Raw genomic sequence first — 22,339 nt, forward strand, 5'->3', positions numbered from 1 at the left:
ATAATACGACCGTACTAGAGCGCAATTCCAAGAGTCTTTGTGATATTCTCGTAGAGTGCTACCCCAACTACGGACTCTCCAATCCCGTTGACTGAGACCTTCAAGTAAGATGCATTTTTCTACTTAATACAATTTTTGTTAACAGCAGCAATATCGTCTTCATCGACAAAACTACAATAACATCAAAGAACCGGTTATATGATAGTATACAAAAAGGACGCTCAGCTTTCTTTTCATCAGCTTTCCCCTTTTATATTGTATTTAAATATAATTGTTTTATGGGTAAATATTTTTAACTTTTTTTTTTTTTTTTTTCAAAAAAAGCGCCCCCCCCCTGACTTTAATGCAATCCTTCCCTTCTCCGCACTACTGACTTGTAGCATCATCAGCCTCTCTTGGTTTTAGTGGAGGAAAAAGCTTGAGTCCTCTTCTATGATTGTTTGGTCCATCAAGAATATTCTAAAAAAAACAAAACCATACCACTATAAACAATACAAGACTTTATTCGATCCCATTCCTTGTCATTCTACCAGTCCAGTGCTTGATTTTTGATGATTTTTGGATATTAAAAAAAAAAAACCCAAAAAGAAAGAAAATACATATTTTCTCGACTGGACGGAGAACTGATAAGGGCTGGAGAGAGATCCATTCATCGTTTGTCTGTCTGTACGTTTCATCATTATGTTGTGACTATGTTCGTTTTTGTCGTCTTTGATATTCTTCTTCATCGTCTCTAATATTATACACTAATTGTTGTACATATTTATATGTTATTCAAAGAAAATAAATCCATATTTTAACAGTAAAAAATTAATTTTTAATTTATTTCCATTCCTACGTGATACAAAATATATATTAAAAAAAACTCATCATGAAAAAAAAAAAAAAAAGGAGACGGAATAAGAAGAGAGGGAAGAATGTGTCGCATCTGATAACCCTGTTACCATTGTTGTTTCTTCTCCTTTTCCCTTTTTTTTTGGTTGTGTGCTTTATTTATGTGGATATATGTATCCACAGCATATATACGATAAAAGAATATTGATCAATAGATTCATTTTCGTCCTGCCAAATGCTCCAAGGAAAAACGAAAAATAAAAAGTTTGTTTTTATCATACAGAAAAGAAAAGGAACGAACTTATATCAAAGTAATAATGAAAATTGGTGTTCCTTTCATAAGAAGAAATGGGGACAAAGGACGAAGAGGGGGAGGGGGGCTTGATTTGGGTTGGAGAAGGGAGAGAGAGTAGAAGAATAATAGGGACAACACCGCATCAAAAAGTAAGAACTTTTCTATACTGGAAAACTATGTGTGTATATAACATATAAAATAATAAAACTATTTGTTATTCAAAGACATGAATCAATAAATGAATAAATAAAAACTTGGTTGATTAATCATCATGCTGCTCTAAAAAAAAGTACATCTGTTCCTATTGGGGAGGGGGGGAGAGCTCTTGCTACGACGTAGCAGCAGCAATATATGTGTAAAAGACAAAGCATAGAATATATATACATGTAGCGATAAATATATTAAATCTTTTTTAGTAGTGCTGAGACTGACCAGTCTATTGTGATAATCCTTTAAATCGATATTTCGGTTCAGACCGCGGTCTCAAACCGTAGGCTGCAAATTGAAATCGTGGAGCGGTATAGTATAATATACAAAGCACTGGGGAGAGAAGTTATTCTCTTCAAATAACAATGTACGTGAGTTGGCATCCCGGTCGCTCGTAGAGAAGGAAATATTGATTATTTATGAATGTCGATTTGTCCATTAAATCTGGTTACTTTGAATTTTAAACTTCAACAATATATTATTTATTAATGAACAATTGAATTTCAACAAAATTAATACAATAATTAGATGTGTGGCTGTGCTCTCTTAATCATTAATCTAGCCATCCTCAGCAGTAATGGTAGCTTCCAGGTGGTGGTAGAAGGCTTGTTTGCAGATGTAGCCCTCTGTCATGGCTCTCCCAGTGATCGCTTACATTCTTTGAGAGCCCTGGTGTTTGGATGAAGGACACTCTCGATATGCACCCAAAAGGTGTGGTCAAGGAGATTGGTATCCGGGCTTTAGGGGTGGCTCAAAGTGTCAAAAAGAGTTAAAAGACGCATTCAAAAGAGTCTTGCAACGTAGGAGATGGGTTTCTTTCATTACTGGTTTCAAAAGTGGCCTTTTCATCCTCATAAGGCTCTTTCCACCCACTTTTTTTATAGCTCACCGAATAGTCTTGTGTGAAACTCTAAGATCTTTCTGTATGGATCCTTGTAGAAGTGAGGGGATAGATCAAGGCTATTTCCTTTAACTCCTCCGAGCACAGTTTGTCCTTTTTGACAGAACCCTTTTTCCTCTCTAACGTTTCAAACTAGCTCACAGCGTAGACATTGCTTCTGGAGACGCCTAATTGCTTGGAGTTCACGAAAAGTTTGTTTTGTATTGTGAATCTTTGTTTATACTTTAATATAACGAATTATGAATTAATTTAAATAACTCAACCTTCATTAGTTATTAAATTAGTTAATGTTCCGATTTCAATGGACCATTCGGTATTGATATCCAAATATTTCCTAGGTGAGATGAATTATTTATAGTAATACAATGCCTACTTACACTTATTCGCTGCAACTCTTTGTGATCAAAGGAAAAGGGGAAAAGAGACAAAGGATAATTAATGCAACGATGATTTTTTTGTATCAAGTGACAATCTAGACAGAATTAGGAATTGTAAGGTATGTGACTCTCCCGGATTAACGAGCACTGAAGCCAAGTACATAAGGACACACAAACCATTCCTCGTCAAAAAAAATTTAATAAATGGGAATAGATAAAGAGGCCATGAATCTCTTTGATGTCCACGAACAAGACAGTCGTATTATACACATAGAACTTCATTAAAAAATAATAATATAACTACATACAAATATAGTATAAGGATGTAGAATAATTCATTCAATGAATCATGTAGGTTAATTGAAAAAGCAATGTTCTTTGATCCTTCAAAGATGTTCTTTCATCTCAAATCATTTCATTTCAGTCTATTTACCTTTACCTTCTTCATCTTACACCTTCTGCTCTTCACAACAGAATAAAGAGCATGTCCTGAATATGATGCCAAAATAAGACATCAAATATGTATGTAGGGATTATTAGTATAATATTAGTAGAGTTTCCACTTTAATTAAAACGGTGAGGAGACGTTTCCCTGTCGACAGAATGCTGCAAGAAGCAGTAAGGTTATTAATACACATATTGTGTAGTATATTGTACATATTATTAAGAAAATATGGTATAAGCATAGTCTAACATCATTATATATTCTGAGTCAATATTTTTACCCCTTTTGTTCTCAATAGGACCCTAGAGAAAGAGCACACCTGTTTCAACATCTATATTGTACATACGTTTGTACATAGAGTTACGGGGTCATAATGATTTAACGTCATGTAAAGCAAAATTATAGAGGGGGAATGCCAGTGGTATGAACGTTAGATTCAGAAAGACATTTGGAAACTCAACTTGCCATGAACAAGCTATTTATTTAGATTAGAAAATGTAATATACATATTTTAGTTACACATAAAGATATGTCTGAATTAGGATTTTTGAGAGAATTGACAAAATACCTGCCGTTACGGATGTTACGGAAATGGAAAAGCCGTTTGGACTCACTAAATACATGATGAAAACTATTTGAATTTATCTTTCAAAGACTAACAATGTTAAATATATTTTTGAACAGCATGGTTTGAAGTACCCAAAAATCTTATTTAGAAAAAACTTTTTTTTCATGTTAACTCTATCAAAATTGGAAGCAGTGTGGACAATTCCCTTTCATCTGAGTACAGAAAAGCTGCAGCACGCTACATTGTACCTCCCACACTGTTGACTGTTCTCCTCGCCCACGAAAAAAAGAAGAAATAATCAATATTATCTCCTTACTCACTTCATAAGATACATTCCATGAAGTAATATTTCTACCTATTAGTATATTTATTTATATATACACCGGAAATAATTTAAAAAAATAAAACCAGGATGACAATTGTTGCTAATATGTCATTTTTATAAAAGTTAGCTTTGCTTGAAAAGCTTGCTTGACGTTACTTTCACAATGCATGTTTTAAGACAATATTTCCTAAAAAAACCCTTATGGACATTATATGAGTTTCCCTATAAATGGGCAATTTAACAGTACGTTCCATCATCCAATGGAAAGACACAAAGTATATTACTAATTTACATATTGATACAACATTCCCTTCTTATGAAAAGTAAGGTTAGAAGACATCCGTAGAAGATTTTTTTTTTTGCTATACTGGCCATTACGAAAGTCATACAATTTTGTTCATTGAAAAATAAATGTTTACAGTATTGTGTCTCATCATTGAATTAAGAAAAACATGTATTTGCATAAATATTGTGATCAGATATATTTTGTACTTCAAAATATAGATCCCTTTTTCTAATTATCATTTATTTCGGTACAACTTTAACAAACTAAAAACCTAAAGAACGGTCAATAATCCATAATAAATACGTGGCAAAAAAACTAGAAGCTTAATATATATATATATTTTTTTTTTTATACAAGGATTAACAATCTAATTTAGTCTTTAACAATGTTTTCCAACCGAACATTTGTGGCGTCATTAATTGCTTTAAGTAAATAAATGTAATATTGTACTTTCGTTATAACGATGTAGGATCTTTTTTGGGGGCCCCAGCGAAAAAGTGATCCCTCATAATGTTTCCTTCAAATGATGATTCCACTGTCATGCCCCCATCTTCTTTGAGGCCAAGGAGAGGGTGGGTAACAACAGGTACTGTACATGTCATACCAACTGATCCATTGGATGAAAGCTGAGGCCAATATGGTAGAGTTCCTATTTCAAGACTCATCCCCCACTCACAAGGCCTGCAAGACCCAAAACTTGTTTCAGGAAAGGAAGGTGTCATTTTGACACCTCTAATTCTAATATGAATACCATGGACCTTGTAAATAAAATTTCAAACCCTTCCCACATTGATCAGGATTAAATTGAAGGTAGCCCAGTTTTAACTGAACGACCCTGTACTATATTACTTTATAAAATGAGATGTTTCTAATTTGTTGAAAGGGGAAAGAACCATTATTATAGCTTCTAGCACGGTGTTACCTCCCTAACGTACAAAATTACAATTTATTTTGTTGTTAGATTCGATTTGTCTGCTCCCCGCCCTCCATCAGTGTTGTTCCGAACGCGTATTCGTGCAATGTGTCTTTTCGAGCTGTGAACAATTCAAAATGGCTATGAAATAATAATTCCATATATGGAAATAATTGACTAACAACCATCGAGAGAATAAATATATTGTATATATTTATTTATACGATGGAGGATTATTATAAATGCAAAATAAATACTTATTTTACGTATCCAATTGAGGATTTCAAAGTATTTAATCCATTCAGGAAAATGAACATACATATATTGACACATAGTAATATTCCTTGATTGAGTTTCAAATCCTTCACAGTTCAAATGGACTATAATAAGATTTCAGACTCGTGAATAAAAACTCTTTAAATAGAGGAAAGCTTTTTTTTACAGACGACAAAGCGTTATCTCACTGATTGATGTATATTCTATCAAGTATACACACTGTTGTGAGTTGTCGAGTTTTCATATTATTGTCCACTCCCATCAGTATCCTGATTGGTTGAGTTAGAAGGTGTGTTTTTTGTTGTTGTTAAGCTGTATAGGATTCCCAGCAATTAAAGTATAATCCCATGGTTGAAAATAATTGGATGATTACTCCTTGCTACATGTATAGTATCATGCAACCTTTCCTTTAACAATGAACAGGGGGAAAATATCCAATATCTTTTGGTAGTTTGTTAACTTCAAATTATTATTCCTGGAAATTTTATGTTAGTTAGGGGTTTGGAGCTTTCTTATGTTACTTTTTTTTAAAGGAAGGTTTCAAGATACTATCATGATGTGGATGTCAAAGTTTGGACCTTCTTTTTAAGCCAAGCTCACAGGACATTTTAAACTCTATTTATGAGGAAATATAATTATAATTATACATGTGAATGTATACGACTAACTTAGTCAGTACAGAAGGCAAATGAGGAACAGTGAGGGAGATATTTATTAATGCTCTTATTTAGTTAGTTTATGACATAAATAATAAGTTCTAATGGTATTACTTTACGAATTGAGGTCAGGAAGAAGAAAAAGAGTAGAATAGAATAGAAGGGGAAAATTCTAATTGTATGTGTTTAAAGAGAAGAAAGAGGAAGAAGATAAGATCATTCAATAGCTGAATAAGTCTTTATAATTTTTATTTTTTTGACTCTAGTTGGAACATTTTCTCTAATATGTATGCTTATATTATTGATCTATACATTATCTCTCTATATAGATTGTATATGACTTACCGAGTGGTCCATTAAAATCTGAACATTTTGAATTTTAAACTTCCTCAAGATATAATTTATAAATTAACCATAGAATTGCAACAAAATTAATAATAAATATAAACAGATGTTGTCTTTTAATCATTAATGTAGCTATCCTTAGCGACAATGATGGCTTTTAGGTGGCGCCAGAAGGCCTGGCACACACTGCTGATGTAGCCCCCTGTCACAGCGTCCCAGTAGAAGCTGACAGTGACTTTGAGGCCCTTGGTGTTAAGATGACTGCAGGCTTTCCTCTCCAAATGCACCCAAAAGGTGTAGTAAAGGGGCTTAGAATCAGAGTTGAAGGGGGCCAAAAGAGTTAAAAGACACATTTAAAAGAACCTTGCAACGGAAAAGAGTAATTTTTCCATTGCTAGTGTCAAAAGTGGCTTTTTCACCCTTACAAGGCTATTTCAACCCACTTTTTGATAGCTCCAACATCTCTCGCATGGTCCCTCATGGACTTGAGATGATTAGCTGGAGCTGTTTTTTTTAAACTCTTCCAGGTGCAGTTAAGCCTTTTTTTTGACAGATCCTTTCTTCCTCTCTAACGTTTTGGACTTTCTGACGTCGTAGACGGTCGTCTTGGCAACGCTCAAGGGCTTGAAGTGCCCGAATTGAAATTCGTCGATCACGTTGAAGTGTCATTTTCTCAACTTGTACTAAGCTAGAGAGCTCAGGTTTCTCATGTATTGTAACCAATTGTTTATGCTTTAATATTTCAAAATATTAATTAATTTCAATCTCTCAACCTTCATTAATTATCGAATTAGTGAGTTTTCCGATTTCAATGGACCACCCTGTATATTTAACAAAGCACCGTCTTTACCTTCCTTTTCCTTCTGAGACAAAAATGATAAAGGAAAGTTCACTTTACAGAACACATTATTCAGAACCTCCACTCTAAATATAAATGTATTAGACTGGGTATTAGATATCCCCGAAACATTGATTGAAGATGACCTAAAAAAATATTTTTTATAGAATTTGAAGAAATATATTTAAGTTGAGCCATACTCATCAATGATGGAAGGTTGCAGAGAGTCCTAGAAATTTCATATCTTCATATTCTTAATAAACTAATAAAACTTTTAACCTTAAAATAGGTAATATGAGTCGAAATGAAGCAAATTCTAATTCATAACAAATTCATAGAAATATAGAACATTCAAAATTTAAACATGTCCTGACTTATATTTTATCATGTAACAATTCATTTAAAAAAAAAAAAGGTCCCAAAAACATTTGGTAGATATCTTATGTTTTCCACCGACTATTCAATAACTGTATGTAATTGTTCAGAGCTTAAAACAAGGCAATTCTAATTCAACCAATCAACGTTCAGAACACTGATAAAGGGAAAAGAACCAGAAAAATCAACAGCTGACAACAAAATACACTGTTATTTTTGTATTAGCCAGGAAACGCCATGCATATCAAAATTTCACCCTGAAATTATTATTTCTCCTAATAAAGTCGTCAATAAAGTATCGTTGTATCAACTTTAGTGCCCACTTTTTTTAACTTTATGCTCGTATAACATAAGATTTTCATATTTTTTGAAAATAAATTTAGAACTTCAAGAGCCCTGCTTAACCCATAATCTTTGATCAATACCAGGTGTAGAAAAAGTAATGAGACCTTCGAAAATGCAGTTTTGAAAAGGTGTTGTTGATAAATCTTGAAGTATTGGTTATTTTTGAATAGCTTAGATTCTAAGCCTTTGATAGATAAAACACAAAAGTACTGTATATGTCGCGATGGAGGCAAGAAGAACCATTATAGGCAATTCAATCCGCGCCGGGAGGACCATTTCGGAATTCATGAAGGCTTTAAACGTCAGCAAAGCAACAGTATGTCGGATCAGAAATCGTTTGGCTGATTTTGGACAATCTTAAGGATAAACCCAAGTGTGGAAGATCCGCCAAAGTGATGCCTGAAGACATCATGGAGGCCTTTAAGGTCAACCCAACCATAAAGATGTCAGAGTACGCCAAGAAAAAGGAGATGTATTGGTCTACTGTGGGCAAGGCAATCCGAAAGGCTGGAGGAAGGTCGCTTAGAAGAATTAAGAGGCAACTCCTGTCCCAACGTCAAGAAGAACTCTGTTTTCAGAGATGTCGACAACTCTTGAATGATCTGAAGCACAACAGCAACTGGGTAATTTTTTTTCTGATTAATAGACCTTTACTGTTTACTCCATCTACAACAAGCAAATCGGGTGGCATGCTTTGGCAAGGCTGACAAAAGCGTCAGGACAGTCACCAGGACCAAACATCCGGTCTATGTGATGATGTGGGGGTTGTGGCATCAACTGGAGAAAAAATACATCCAATTTAGTTTCTTGTTGGATACCACTTACCTGCAGTCAATAACTAGATAGTTTTGAAGGAAAATGGCCCCTATAGATCACCAAGACCATGAACAAATCCAACAAGGCCACATACATATTTTTGTAGGATAAGGCTCAGGCTCATACTGCTAATATTGTACAAGATTGGATGGATAGCAACATGAACTTCTGTTTTAAGAAACTTTGCCCCCTTCAGAGCCCATATCTGAATCCACTGGATTACTCCATCTCGTGGCAAATTGAGAAGAAAGCCTGCAAAGTCCACCACCCGAATATTGATTCTCTGAAGACCTCTCTGTTAACCTGTAGTGGAGTATCATGAAAAAAGACTACGTTGCCAATGTGTATCCGGAGGCGGTGGGAGGCTGTCATTGATGGTGGCTAGATTCATAATTAATGTGCATTTGTATAGTAAAAAATATTATAAAATAAAATTTTCTATGTACAACATAATCCTGATCAATTATGAGTATACTACTTATAGGCAGGTCGTAGTACTTTTTCTACACCCGGTATGCCTCAAACTTTACAATTTTTCATTTTTTATCCAAAATAACGTTTTTAGAACCACAACATATTTTACATATTAGATATTTAAGGACCAGTCCAGATTGTATCGTTAGATAGACAAACATACTATCTAATGCAAGCAATTACCCTTGAAAGAAAATACAGGGATTATACAGAAAAGTAGGAATATAATAATAAGTTTATGATGGTATTGAAAAATGACAAAAACAGATGTGTCACACTTTCCTATCAAAAATAAAAACATACTACATATGAACTACTAAAATATATATAAAGGTTACTTACAAAAATATATATATATATATATACATACATATATCTCCAGTGGTGATAGAAATCGTAAAATTCATTGCCTGGTGGTAGATCCTATTTCATACGTTTATCGATTGTTAATGCTTATTAGTAATGGATTCGAGTATGGCACAAAGTGGAAAAAACTCAAATTTACTAAAATCCACAATTTTTGTGAAGTAACTAAAATTTCCTCAAATATTATTTGAAAAACTGGACTATGCTCGAATGATTACAACTCGAAATTGATAGTGATGCAACTGATTAGTAACTTTACAATATGACACCTAAATAAAGTTAACTTATTCACAGTTTTGATAAAAAGCATACAAATTTTTGAAATAATGTAATATGTTGCAAATAAATATTCCTAAAATTACTGAAATTATTTAATGGTTAAGATTAAGTTTTATCAATATAATAAAAAACATTTCTTCTTACTTAAAGTCTTGACCCAAAATTTGAATTCGACTCAATACTCAATTACTCGATCTCCAAAGTTATTACTCAAATATTCAACTAATACTTATTATTACCAGCCAAAGGGACTCTAATTAGTGTCGGATCGGTTCTAGGACGGATACCCTAGGCATTCCCCAACACCCCTTTTTTTATCAATTCGATTTTGTTTATCAGTTAAAGGTCTCAAAGACCGATTAGACGGTACTAGCGTCTTTTCTTTTTCTTCAATTCTAGATAAGATTAAAGAATATTAAAAAGCTACCAATAATTATTCATAGATGGAACGTATTTTAATACGTTCCATCTATGAACACACACCTCCTACTCTAAACTTCAGGTATCTTGCTGTCTCTTTGAAATAAGTTATGATAAAACTTCAAGACTTGAATTACGTAGTTAGTAACAAAGTAATTGCAGCAGTTCTAGATACCATAAAAGACCAATAAGGACCGGTCCTATTAATCACAAAATTTTATGAGGACCACACATCAGTCTTTTTAGTTGTTTTTTTCGACCGATCCAACACAAACTCTATGTAGTGTTTTGAGTAGTGTTGAGTAAAGAAAATAAAAAATACTGATTAAATATTTTACTAAAAATTGATATATCAGTCCTAGAACTGATCGTTTTATCAGTCTTTTTTCCCCGCCATTCAGGCTCTTTTTATTTATAAGTCTGATCTTTTTTACCATTCAACGGTCCAAAGGACTGATATATCGATTTTTAGTAAAATATTTAATCAGTATTTTTTATTTTCTTTACTCATAGCTAGGATTGAAGAATATAAAAACCAAGAAAATAATGAACGATAGCTAGAATGTATAATAATACGTTTATTGTCACACATCTTCTACAGGTATCTTGTCTCTTTGAAGGAGGTTATGAATTAGAATGAAACTTCAGCGACTCCAATGACGTAGTTAGAAGTAACTAGATAATTTCAACTGTTGTAGTTTCTACAAAGACCGGATAAGGACCGGTCTTAGGACTGACAAATTTTATTAGGGGCGGATTGATAGAACTGCAGTCCTTTTAAGGTTGTTTTTAAAGTGATCCAATATTAATTTTGAGTGCGAGTCGGAACTTTTTATGTATAATTAACGCAACTTCTCCTTTTCTTTAATCATTCCGAATATGTGCGTTTGCGCTCATAGTTTGAAACCAAATGTTGTAAATATTCTGAGGTAAAATACCAGAGCTATGCATCACTTTATTTCCTTTCCTCACAGTTGTAGCCCTAGAAACATGCATATGTAGGTACTACATACACAATGCCTATATAAATATAAGTATTGTGTCCTTATTCTTACGATACTATTATTGTCGTTGTTGTTTTCTCATCAGATGTGTGCGTTATACACTTTACATATCCAAAATAAAAGTCAGTTCGAAAATAAGTGTGTATCAAGTGTAATATAAAAACAGCATGGGAAGTTTACCGAGCAAGGATAAATCTGATGGCTCCTTGACATCTTTTCAACGAAAGAAACTACGCTATGATTTTCGAACATTCTTTGGTAATGGCTACATTGAAAGATATATATATTTATGTAATAGAGTACAATAAATTTTGATATTTACTCCATAAAAATACATCCTCCATTAATTCATTTGACAAATTTATTAGAGATTATACCATATAATTGCTCTTTTAATCTTTCGATTCACTTCCTTACAATTCCTTACAAGTGGTCCATTAAAAACTGAACACATTGAATTTTAAAATTCAACAATATAAAATTTATAATAGAATTTCAACAACTATATCCTATAAATAGATGTGTGTCTTAATCATTAATGTAGCTGCCCTTTGTGGCAAGATTGCCTCTATGCAGGGGTGGAAGGCGTGGCTCCCGCTGCGGATGTAGTCCTCTGTCATGACGTCCCAGTGCTGGCTGGCAATGGTTTTAAGTGCCTTGGTGTTTGAATGAATCAGTCCTTCCACATGATATGTACCCCAAAAGGCTAATCGAGGGGGTTGTTATCAAGCCTGTAGGGGTCCAAAAGAGTTCAAAAGAGTCTTGCAATGTAGAAGATGTGTTTCTTTCATTGCTGGTATCAAAAGTGGCCTCTCCACCCTCACAAAACTGTAGTCCTGTATCAGGGCGGACTTGTGCTAGCTAAGAGTGACTATGAGGGACTCAGTATTTGGAGGATGGGCACTGCAAGCCTTACTCTCCAAATGTACCCAAAAGGTGCAGTCAAGGGGTTAGTATCAGAGCTGTAGGGGGCCAAAAGTGTCAAAAAAGAGTTAGAAGACACATTTAAAAGAGTCTTGCAACCGAAAGGAGGGATTTTTTCGTTGCTAGCCTTTTCACCCTCACAAGGCTATTTCAACCCACTTTTTGATTGCTCCGACATCTCCCGCATGGTCCCTCATGGACTTGAGATGATTTGTTGGAGGTGTTTTTTTAAATTCTTCCAGGTCAAGTTTGCCTATTTTGACAGAACCTTTCTTCCTCTCCAACGTTTTGGACTTCCAGACGGCGTAGACGGTGATGCTTGGTGTTTGCTAACAGAATTTCGTCGTGCACGGATTGGTTTTGTTTTGTAACTAATTGTTTATAATTTAATATATCCAGATATGACTTAATTTTAATCAATCAACCTTCATTAATTATTGAATGAGTAAGTGTTCAGATTTCAATGGACTACACGGTACATGACACATCTTTCCCAAAACTTATAAAAATAGCTAGACATATAAATGAATGGCTATGTATGTAAAGTTATAAATAGATTAGAAAAAGTATTTTTTGTTGAAAGAAAAAAACTCTTTTTTGGGAAGCCTTTCATGCCATAAATCATTGCAAAGCTTAACTTTCTTTTCTCTTCTAAATAAACGTATCCTAAATATATTTCAAATACAAAATCATTTGACCTTTACTAACTTATGAAGAGGTAATCGTATTGACAATATACATACATATATCATTATGTAATCGTTGGCATCCAGCTGCATAGCCAGAAGGTGGGTGAGAGGTGCTGTGCCTTCCCCCAAATAAAATGAAATTTGAAATTTCATTTAGTTTTTCATATTTTTTTCCCAAAAAATTAAATTTTTCTGTAAAGAACACTGGATTTTGTAAATTATTCTCAAAAAATTGAATTTTTTTAATTATTTTTTTGAAAATTTTATATTTAAAACAAAATTTTTGAATTTGTTTATTTTGAACATTTCTTGATTTTTGAATTTTTTTCAAAAAATTAATTTTTTGTCAATAGCTGTAGATTTTGAAATTTTTTACCAAAAAAATCGATTTTTTGTGAATAGATGTTCATTTTTGAAAATCTTTTACCAAAAAAATTAAAACGTTTGATTTTATTTTCAACCAAATTCCAAAAAAACAAGCCCTTCCTTAAAGATAATCCTGTGGATGCCCCTGGCATCCCATCCCCCAATAGCGGATAATTTGACAGTGGTTGGCCCTGTTAAAAAATATAAGTCCATACTTTACATATTTAGAAAAAGTTTAAGGGAATTTTTAATTTTTTTTATTTCCTACTTCGGCACCTTTTTTAAAAGATGACTACTTATTTTTTATTACTTCATAGCTTAATTTCTTTTTAGAAAATAAAAGTACGGGTCTCAAAGAAATTTAGTTTTTTGTTCTAAGCAGAAAAATAAATTTTGTTTCTTTTAGAAAATAAAATACTTTACTATTTAAAAAATATATGTGATCCATTTTCAACAATCATTGAGTAAGAATTACATAGTTGGGAACAACTGTCTAAGTATTAAATGACTTTGGGGCTTTTTTAAATGAAATGTAATACAATACAATAAAGGGTACGACTTGTCGGTTATATTAATTAAAAAAAATATCGATATCGATATGGTCTTTTAGAATGTATATAGTGTGCATTAGCTATCAATGCCACCCCTTTGGGACACTCTCTTGGGCAAACGTGGAACTTAGGCATCCATTTTTTTCGTTGGAAAGCGTGTCCAAACTTGCACCAGTTGAGTAAATGGAATCAATTGCCCAATTCGGTGTCCAAATATTAGAAAACGGAGCTACAACATAACAATGTCTCGATCTCTGGGACTCAATGAAACGTTCGTTTCGAAGGTTATGATGGAATTTGATATTTTTTAAGAACTCGTCTCCCTACCACAATTGAAAAAATATATATATATATATCAAATGGCTACAATACAATTTTGACTACTTCATTTCACGGGAGTTTTGGTCTCCAAACTCGCTTGATTTTCTTTTTTTGTGTGTGATGTCCGATCGAACGACAAACTAACCGAACTCCCAGAAAAACCAAAGACAAACTTATCCGTCGGATCAAGAAGTAATTCCGGGATTTTCCAAGGGACCAAGTGACAAAGTCCTGCTATCGCTTTCACCCTCGTATAAAGACTGTAATTGAAGCTGGAGATGATTTTATTGAATAAAAAAATGGGTACACATCAAGCTTTCAGAATCGGCTTTTGTTTTTTTTTTAAATTTAATAACTGATTAGAGAGAAAATTATGTTTAAAAAAAATCCTTTTCACGGAAAAATAGCTTGAGCACTCTGTATATTACTGAATTATGGTGCTGATATTTTAAAAAGCCTAATTTCAAAATGTATTTCAAATCTAGCAGTTTCTTTTAGAAAATCAATTTTTGTGGTTTTTTTATAGGAAAGAAAGATTTCAAATAATTAAAAAAAAAATAGAATTTTATTCTTTGAAGAAATGCCTTGAAAATTTTGCTTTCCTTCTTAATTTGGCGACCATAAGTATTCAATGGAAGGAGACCAAGGACCCTTGTCCCTGAATTCACAACAAATTCAAGCGGTTATTCCTCTAGAAAGAGGCCAAAAATGTGCCATAAATATGTAATACATGAATATCTATATATTTTCTTATTTGAGAACAGGGCATACGTATTATTTATGTAAAGAAACATCTGACAATAAAAAATCCCTAAGTATATTTCATTTTTCCTCTTCTCCAGATCTAAACAAAGATGGATGTATCTCCTACAGCGACTTTCTCTGGGCAAAGGAAAAGATTTGTTTCATGAGTGGATGGAGTATTGGAAGTCGTAAATACAATGACACAGAGTCCCTTTTTCAAGAGATTTGGAGCTCTTTAGAAGAGATTGCTGACATTGATAAGGATGGAGAGATATCTCAGGATGAATGGGTAACGTATCCATCAGTGTTTGAGAAGGGTGATTTAAAATAAATTAGATTTATTCTATGTTGTATAAAGTTGATTATGTGGGAGACATACATGAGGGACATTGCTCTGCGAGAAGAAGAAGAGACGACGCTCACCAAGAAATGGGCTAAAGATAAGGCTTTTTACTTTATCTATATGAATACATATATAAATCACGGAGTTACCTCACTAACATAGTACAAATGAACAGTGTATGTGGTTGTCCCCTGAACAGTTTTTTCTGCTTTTTTTCACCTTATTATAGGGTGACCATTAATTCCTAGGACAACTTCAACAGCCAAGGAAAGTAATCAAATATTTATTTTATGAAACATCTTTTTAAACACTACACATGTTCAGAGAAATGTCCTCCAACGCTCCTACTTAGCCCCCGGTCGTTGTGGCTGTCGTATGCCAGCTCCATTGTGAAGATCTTCTTGTCAGTCCAAATTATTGAAACGTGCGTACAAAAGTTGAGGAATTTCAGAAGCACCTTCACCCGGGATCCCCTCTTGGCCATTTTGTCTTCGTTGAGAAGCTGCTACTATTGTTGAAGATACAGCTTTATCCTCTGGTCCTCCCAGACCAACCTGCACATGGTATCTCTAAATGCAACAACCTCATGAACCGCCTATCACAGCTTCTTTTTCCAGTTGATCCTCGTTGACTAGATCAACCCTTGTGTCCTCATGAACCTCGGTTGACCACTCCTGGGTCTATCATCAATATTCCTGGTACCATTATACCACTTGATCATGTAGTGGACTCATGATTTGGACACATTAAGATCTTTCAGGGGCTTCGTAATTGTCCTACTGGTCTTCCCTTTCAAATGAAGCGAAATGATTGCGCACTTCAGGTTCATGATGTCGGCGTTAGAGGCTCAAGAACACGTTTTAGGAAAAAGTTTGTCTTACAACAAACAAAGATGGAGGTTACATGAATCATAATTTAAACAAAATTTTAAAAATATAAACAATTCTTGGAGAAAAATTAAGTTGAAGTTGCTGTCCTAAGACTTACGGGTCACCCTGTAGTGTTTTGAACATTGATTGGTCGTATTCAAATGGTCTATTGTTAAGCCGTCAATAATTCCCAACAATTATAGAACAATCATTCTAGAGTTGGGCTAAATCGGCTAGCCACTAATGTTGGGACTCGATCCGAAACAGAATTTTCTTTTGGTTCCTTCCGATATTTCCTTTTCTAAAAGTTTTTTTTTCACCGAATTTTATTATGAACCGTATTAGCTAAAATTATATTGATCTTATCTGAGTCAATGATTTTCAAACCCAGCACTACAATCCCCATCAACTGATTTTGGGTATTGTTGGATCGGTTTTAAGAAATTAAAGTATCCCGTACAATCTGTCCGGTCCAAATAATATTTGGCATTCATAAGACCGATCCTTATTGGTCTTTTATGCTAACTACAAGAGCTAAAAAGACTACGTCAGTTCTTGAAGTTCTATCATAACCTCTTTTAAGGAGACAAGATACATGAAGTTTAGAGTATGATATGTGAAGCTAGAACATATTATTATAGATTCTAGCTACGATAAATTATTTTTTTTCGTTTTTAAATTGTTCAATCCTTGCTAGTGTGTGAAGAAAATTAAAAGATAGCTGTAATAGTAGGAATTAAGGACCTACTAATTGATTCTTAGGACCGTTGAATGGTAAAAAAGATCGGACCGATCAAGAAAGACGGAATGAGGGAGGAGACTGATCAGGAAATCTGTTCTAGGACCGATCCTACACTGATATTGCTCATTTTTTCTTTGTTTTATTGCAAGAGGGAACCTTTAACGTACAATAAAAGTATTTTATAGTTTCAAATGTTAAGAATAATCATTCTTACATCATATTTTTATATCATATTTAATATCTCTCTCTTCTCTCCTTTTCATTTCTCTTTTCTCTTCCTTCCTCTCTGAAATAAACAAAAAGGAATGATAATAATATCCTCTCCTTATCCTCCGCTTCAATTATAAACGAACTCAACAAGGATCTTCAATGTGGGTTGCTGCTGTTTTTACATATATATATATATATTGTACCAAATATATCTCTCTAATAATTATAGAACCATTTTTATTTTATATGTTGCAAATACTTTTCCTTCTTATCGGGATTAATCATATTGTTTTGAATTTCCTCTCTCCCTTTCTTCTCCCACCCTTCCACGCACTCTTCTAACTTATTTTGCCTTTGGTGAATGTATTTCTTCTTTAATGATCAAAAGTGTGTAACATATTATATCATATACACACTTATACACTGTGTGTATATATATATATATAACTTGAAAAAATTAGATTACATCTTTACAAATACAGAATCAAATTACTAATACATATTAAATATTATATACTCATATTGAAGGGCTTTTTAAAAAGACAATATATATTATACAATCCCATGATGTATATTGGTATTTATTAGTTTTTACAAACTCTAATGATTATTAAAGATATATTTGAGGACATTTGTGATAAAATATTATGTAACATCAGGGGCGTCCGTAGGAGGGGGGGGGGGTAGCCCCTCCACAAATAACCCAAAAATTAAGTTTTCGAAAAAAAATTCAAGAATAGCTATAGATTTTTGATTTTTTTTCCACAAAATTCAATATTTGATTTTTTTTTTGTTAACAGCTGTGAATTTTTGAAATTTTCCCCCCAAAAATGTAACATTTGAAATTTGAATTTTGTAATGTTTTGTAAACAGCTGTGGATTAAAAAAAATAATTTTCGGAGAATAGCTATAGATTTTTTGAAATTTTTTCAACAAAATGTAATTTTTGATTAAAAAGCGTTGGATTTTTGAAAATTTTATCCAAAAAATGTAATATTTGAAGTATAATTTTTGAAATTTAAAAGCCTTCTCCCCACCAAAAAATATATTTAATCCTGCAGACACCCCTGAACATATACACGTATCTATAAAATCATGTTTTTTAGCGGAGGATGAGCTCTTGGATGAACTTGATAATGAAGAGGATGGCACGGATGAGTCCAGATGGGCTGACTTTCTGAACAAAACAAAACTTCCTCTTTGGCTCTACAAGTACTTCTTATTTCGATTTAATTTGCTGGATCGAACAGGTACTAATAAAAATTGTGCCCTTAGGGCTCGTTCAAATGTGATAGATTCACTTTTTATATAAATATATTAAGGAACCCTTTTTTTCAAAAAAAAAAAGAAAAAAAAAATCAATTTCATTTAAAAAAATTAATTGCTTTTTTTTAAATGAATTTATTTTTTTGCATGTTCATGCCCTCTTTTATAAATAACTACTAGGTGTTTATTTCTAAATATATAAAAATATAACTAGCACGGTCAAGTGCAGGACCCGTAGCAAGTGCCTCCTTAAACCTGCCACTTATCTGTGTTATTAAAATCTTTTAAGTATAAAGCTAGAAGTTGTATTTTTCATGTGTTGTATAGTTATTTAGAGTGGTGCAAAAGGTGCACAGGGGTTTAATGAACCATCCCCTAAGGTGAATATTTAAAGGAGCACTAAATTTTCAAGGTTTTAAGCGATTTTTTTTTTCAAGATAAAATATAAGCAATAAAATATAGAGGCTACAGAGGGCTATAATTTAGGTGAGCTTGATTTGAAATTCCTTTTCTGAAAAAAAAATCCAAATTCAAAATTCCTCTTAAAAAAGATTCAGTAACCACCCGGTCTAAAAGCCACCACAAAGTTGGTAGATCCAGTTTTCAAATTGAGAATTGTTACAAAATAAAAATAAGGCAATTATGCCCGTTCTAATTGATAACTTTTTGCAAACGAGAATCCAACTTCATAATGCTCTTTTAGTAAAAACCCTTTCCTTATTATTAAAATACTTGGACATATAATTTTCACAGACCTATATTAAGGCCGAATTTGTACGCTCAATTGCTTTTATTGATATTTAAAAACCATGTATGCAACTTTTTTTTAAATATTACCTTCTGTGAGTACATACGTGTATAAATTAAGGAGTAATTGAACTGTATTCAAACTCTCTACACATAAGTTATAGATGAATATTGATATTTTGTCAGTGGGGAGTCTCCCCCTGTCAACTAAAGTATCTACATATGTTTATAACGAGCAAACAAATGGCAAATGTCTTTGGCCTATGAGCTTATTTATAATGAAACCAATTAGTAAAAGCTGTTCCTCAGAAATCCAGGGTTAAGAATATCCCCTATTATTTAATCTTATGTGATTAGATTAATACTTTGTAATTGTACTGGGTGAATGGCTAACTTATACTCTCCGAGTTTTATTTTGCTGGTTAGGAAACACAATTATTTTTTCTCTTGGAACGAATTTATTTCTTAAGAAATTAAATAATTTAGAATCAGATGTTCGAGGTTTGTTCTAAAATTAAGATACAAATTTTGTATAAAACATGAAATTAAGTTATCAAACCCCTTAAAATATTGACATTGGCATATGGTGAAACTGTTCTGTTTATAAATAAATGTTTACAAGTGGTACAAACTCTTCCAAGATGGACAGGAAGATGCAACTGACGTGCTTTGCTCTGGACGCCCAAGTACATCAACAACACCCGAAAATGTTGAAGCATTGAAGAAAGTTGTTTTTGAAAACCGTCAAATCACTATAAGAAAATTTGCTGAGGATATTGACATATCCGTTGGCTCGTGCCATAATTTTTTTCCCCCAACGTTTTGAACATGAGACGAGTATAGCGATTAATTTTGAACAAAAGAATAGTAGCATATATTGCCCAAAAACAAGACCACAATCATGTCTTGTCCACCATATCCACACCATGTGCCCATTTGTTGTTTCCAAAGCTGGGAAAACCTTTGAAAGGACGGGGATTTGCAACGGTTGAGTAGATAAAGACTGCATGAATGGAAGAGCTCAAGGCTAAGCCGAAAAGTGATTATGAGAAGTGGTTGGAGGATTGGAACAAGCGTGGGCACAAGTGTACTGTATCTAAGGGGGATTACTTTGAAGAGGACAACATAAATATTGATGATTAAATAAACATTTTTTTCCCTAAAAAATACGACGTCACCTTACTTTTTGAACATACGTCGTATGTTTTATACATATGTAAATACACACTAATTAGAAAAAGCTCTGACGGTGATCTGATATTTTGTAGAAAGGTGTTAATATCATGCAACGAATTCTATTTTAAGAAAGATAGAAGGGGGAAATAATTTTGTTTGTTTTCTTTCCATTATGGAACTTTTAAGAGTATTAATTCATTTTCTTCCTTCATATTGTTAGTTTTATTTTACCTTATGAATCATTAGGAAAGTTGGATCGAATCAATGTGTCTAGATATATATATATATTATAACACAGAAAGGATTTCTCAACCAAGAATTCACGTGACTTTTTATCAATAATGGTTAGTTTGAAGTCTTTTTAAAAAAAAATTATAAGGTATGCTGTGCTCGAGACTTGGTCTAAGATCAATTCTTTTCCAGTTGGGTCTTAAGAGATCATTTCTTGAGCGATCTAAACCGATGCATTGAGTCGAGACCAATTTTTTACAACGAGACCAGTTCATACCGAACTGAAACGGAAGTAGTTTGATCCTACAAATATTATAATATTATATATATCTGAAATTTTTTGACGAAAAAATTTAATTTCTCTAATTTTCTTGTACAAATTTTTAATTTTTGTATTTTTTTTATTATTAAATCTGACACCAAGGCACCCCTCCTCAGAAAGATATATATATAATACTCCAAACACCCTGTGTGTATGATTTGTAGACCGTATCCAAACACTATTTCAAATTTTCATAATTGAAGATACATCAATATACATATTGTAGCTAATTTAAAAGCCGTGCTAATTTTTTCACCGTACCTTTACCTAAACCAATATATACTTATTTATTAATAGGAGATAATATCATTGATAGCGAGGAGTTTGAATATGTTTTGTCAGAATTTGGTGTCAAGGAAAGGAATGCAAAGCAGGCCTACGTCATTTTCTCTAAAGTAGGTCCATTCAATATCAAGTGTTTGACTTACATACAATTGTCCATTTTTAGAACAACACCTTGGAATTAGACTTTGACTACTTTGTTCATCTCTGTGCAGAGTACTATTTGAGTGATGATCCATCAGACTTAGGGAACTTTATAAATGGAAAATTAGATTATGACACAGAGAGTAGTGGGGATGAAGGAGAAGGGAGACTTATCCCCAAGGAGAAAGAACAAAAGAAGTCAAAGGAACAGAGCGAAAAAGTGTCTTTGCCTTTGAAACAAGATAAGTATGGATATCAAGACTCAATCCGGGAATTAAATCATCAAAATGGTAATAGTAACAAGAATAAAATAACAGAGGAACCTATCAATCCACCAGCGTCCGGATTTCATTCTCAATATACTGGATTAAAGATTAAGCAAAAGTGTTGTTTGACCTCATAGATAAGAGCAAATACTCCTATTGATATTTAAAATAAACATCACTACGTCAAATTAGGTTAACTTTCCATCTACATAATGAAAAATTATGATGATGCAGGTTGCAGTACCAAATCGAGGCAATAAAGTAAAGAGTTAATGTTTACCTTTTCAATAAGCATTTATTATTTATAATTTCCCAGGAGGAAAACAAGTATAATATATATATATGATATTTTTCTTATTCTGAGTAATTGGATTATTGTTATTTTTTTACACTTTGACATCTTTACCAACAGACTAATTAGAGCACCATATTTACTCTTTAATAATTCATTTATAATGTATTTTTTGTTTGTTAATTTTCTAATATCTTGCACACAAGAAACTATATTTTAAAAAAAAGAGAAGTAAATTTATATAAACCCTCCTACTACAATCATCACTATAGATCTGTCACATATAATTATGGGTGAAAAATACGTACACATATAAATTCTTAATCATGTCTCAATTAATTGTGCATCCAACTGAATGTATTTTTTTAAGAAACTTTTAATTAAATATTATGTAATGTAATTATATATAATTTCTGAGAACTTATGTTGTAACATCCTTTCTTGACAAGGAGGTTTTTGCTTCTCATTAAGTAAATCTATTTAGAAATAAAGCTTTATCTTCTACATCA

The 22,339-nt window shown here is 32.9% G+C and overlaps 1 protein-coding gene across 1 annotated transcript; it reads left to right on the forward strand.

Moving 5' to 3' along the window:
- Positions 1-11,419: 11,419 nt before the first annotated feature.
- Scp2 (Sarcoplasmic calcium-binding protein 2) lies at positions 11,420-22,339 on the forward strand. The gene is made up of 7 exons (XM_040721717.2): positions 11,420-11,603; positions 15,039-15,229; positions 15,299-15,380; positions 17,194-17,265; positions 18,211-18,354; positions 21,144-21,241; positions 21,295-22,339. The coding sequence occupies exons 1-7, from the start codon at positions 11,513-11,515 to the stop codon at positions 21,673-21,675; spliced, it is 1,059 nt and encodes a 352-aa protein (XP_040577651.1). The 5' UTR covers positions 11,420-11,512; the 3' UTR covers positions 21,676-22,339.

Source organism: Lepeophtheirus salmonis, chromosome 1 (assembly GCF_016086655.4).
Source record: "Lepeophtheirus salmonis chromosome 1, UVic_Lsal_1.4, whole genome shotgun sequence".
In the NCBI taxonomy this organism is placed as follows: Eukaryota; Metazoa; Arthropoda; class Copepoda; order Siphonostomatoida; family Caligidae; genus Lepeophtheirus; species Lepeophtheirus salmonis.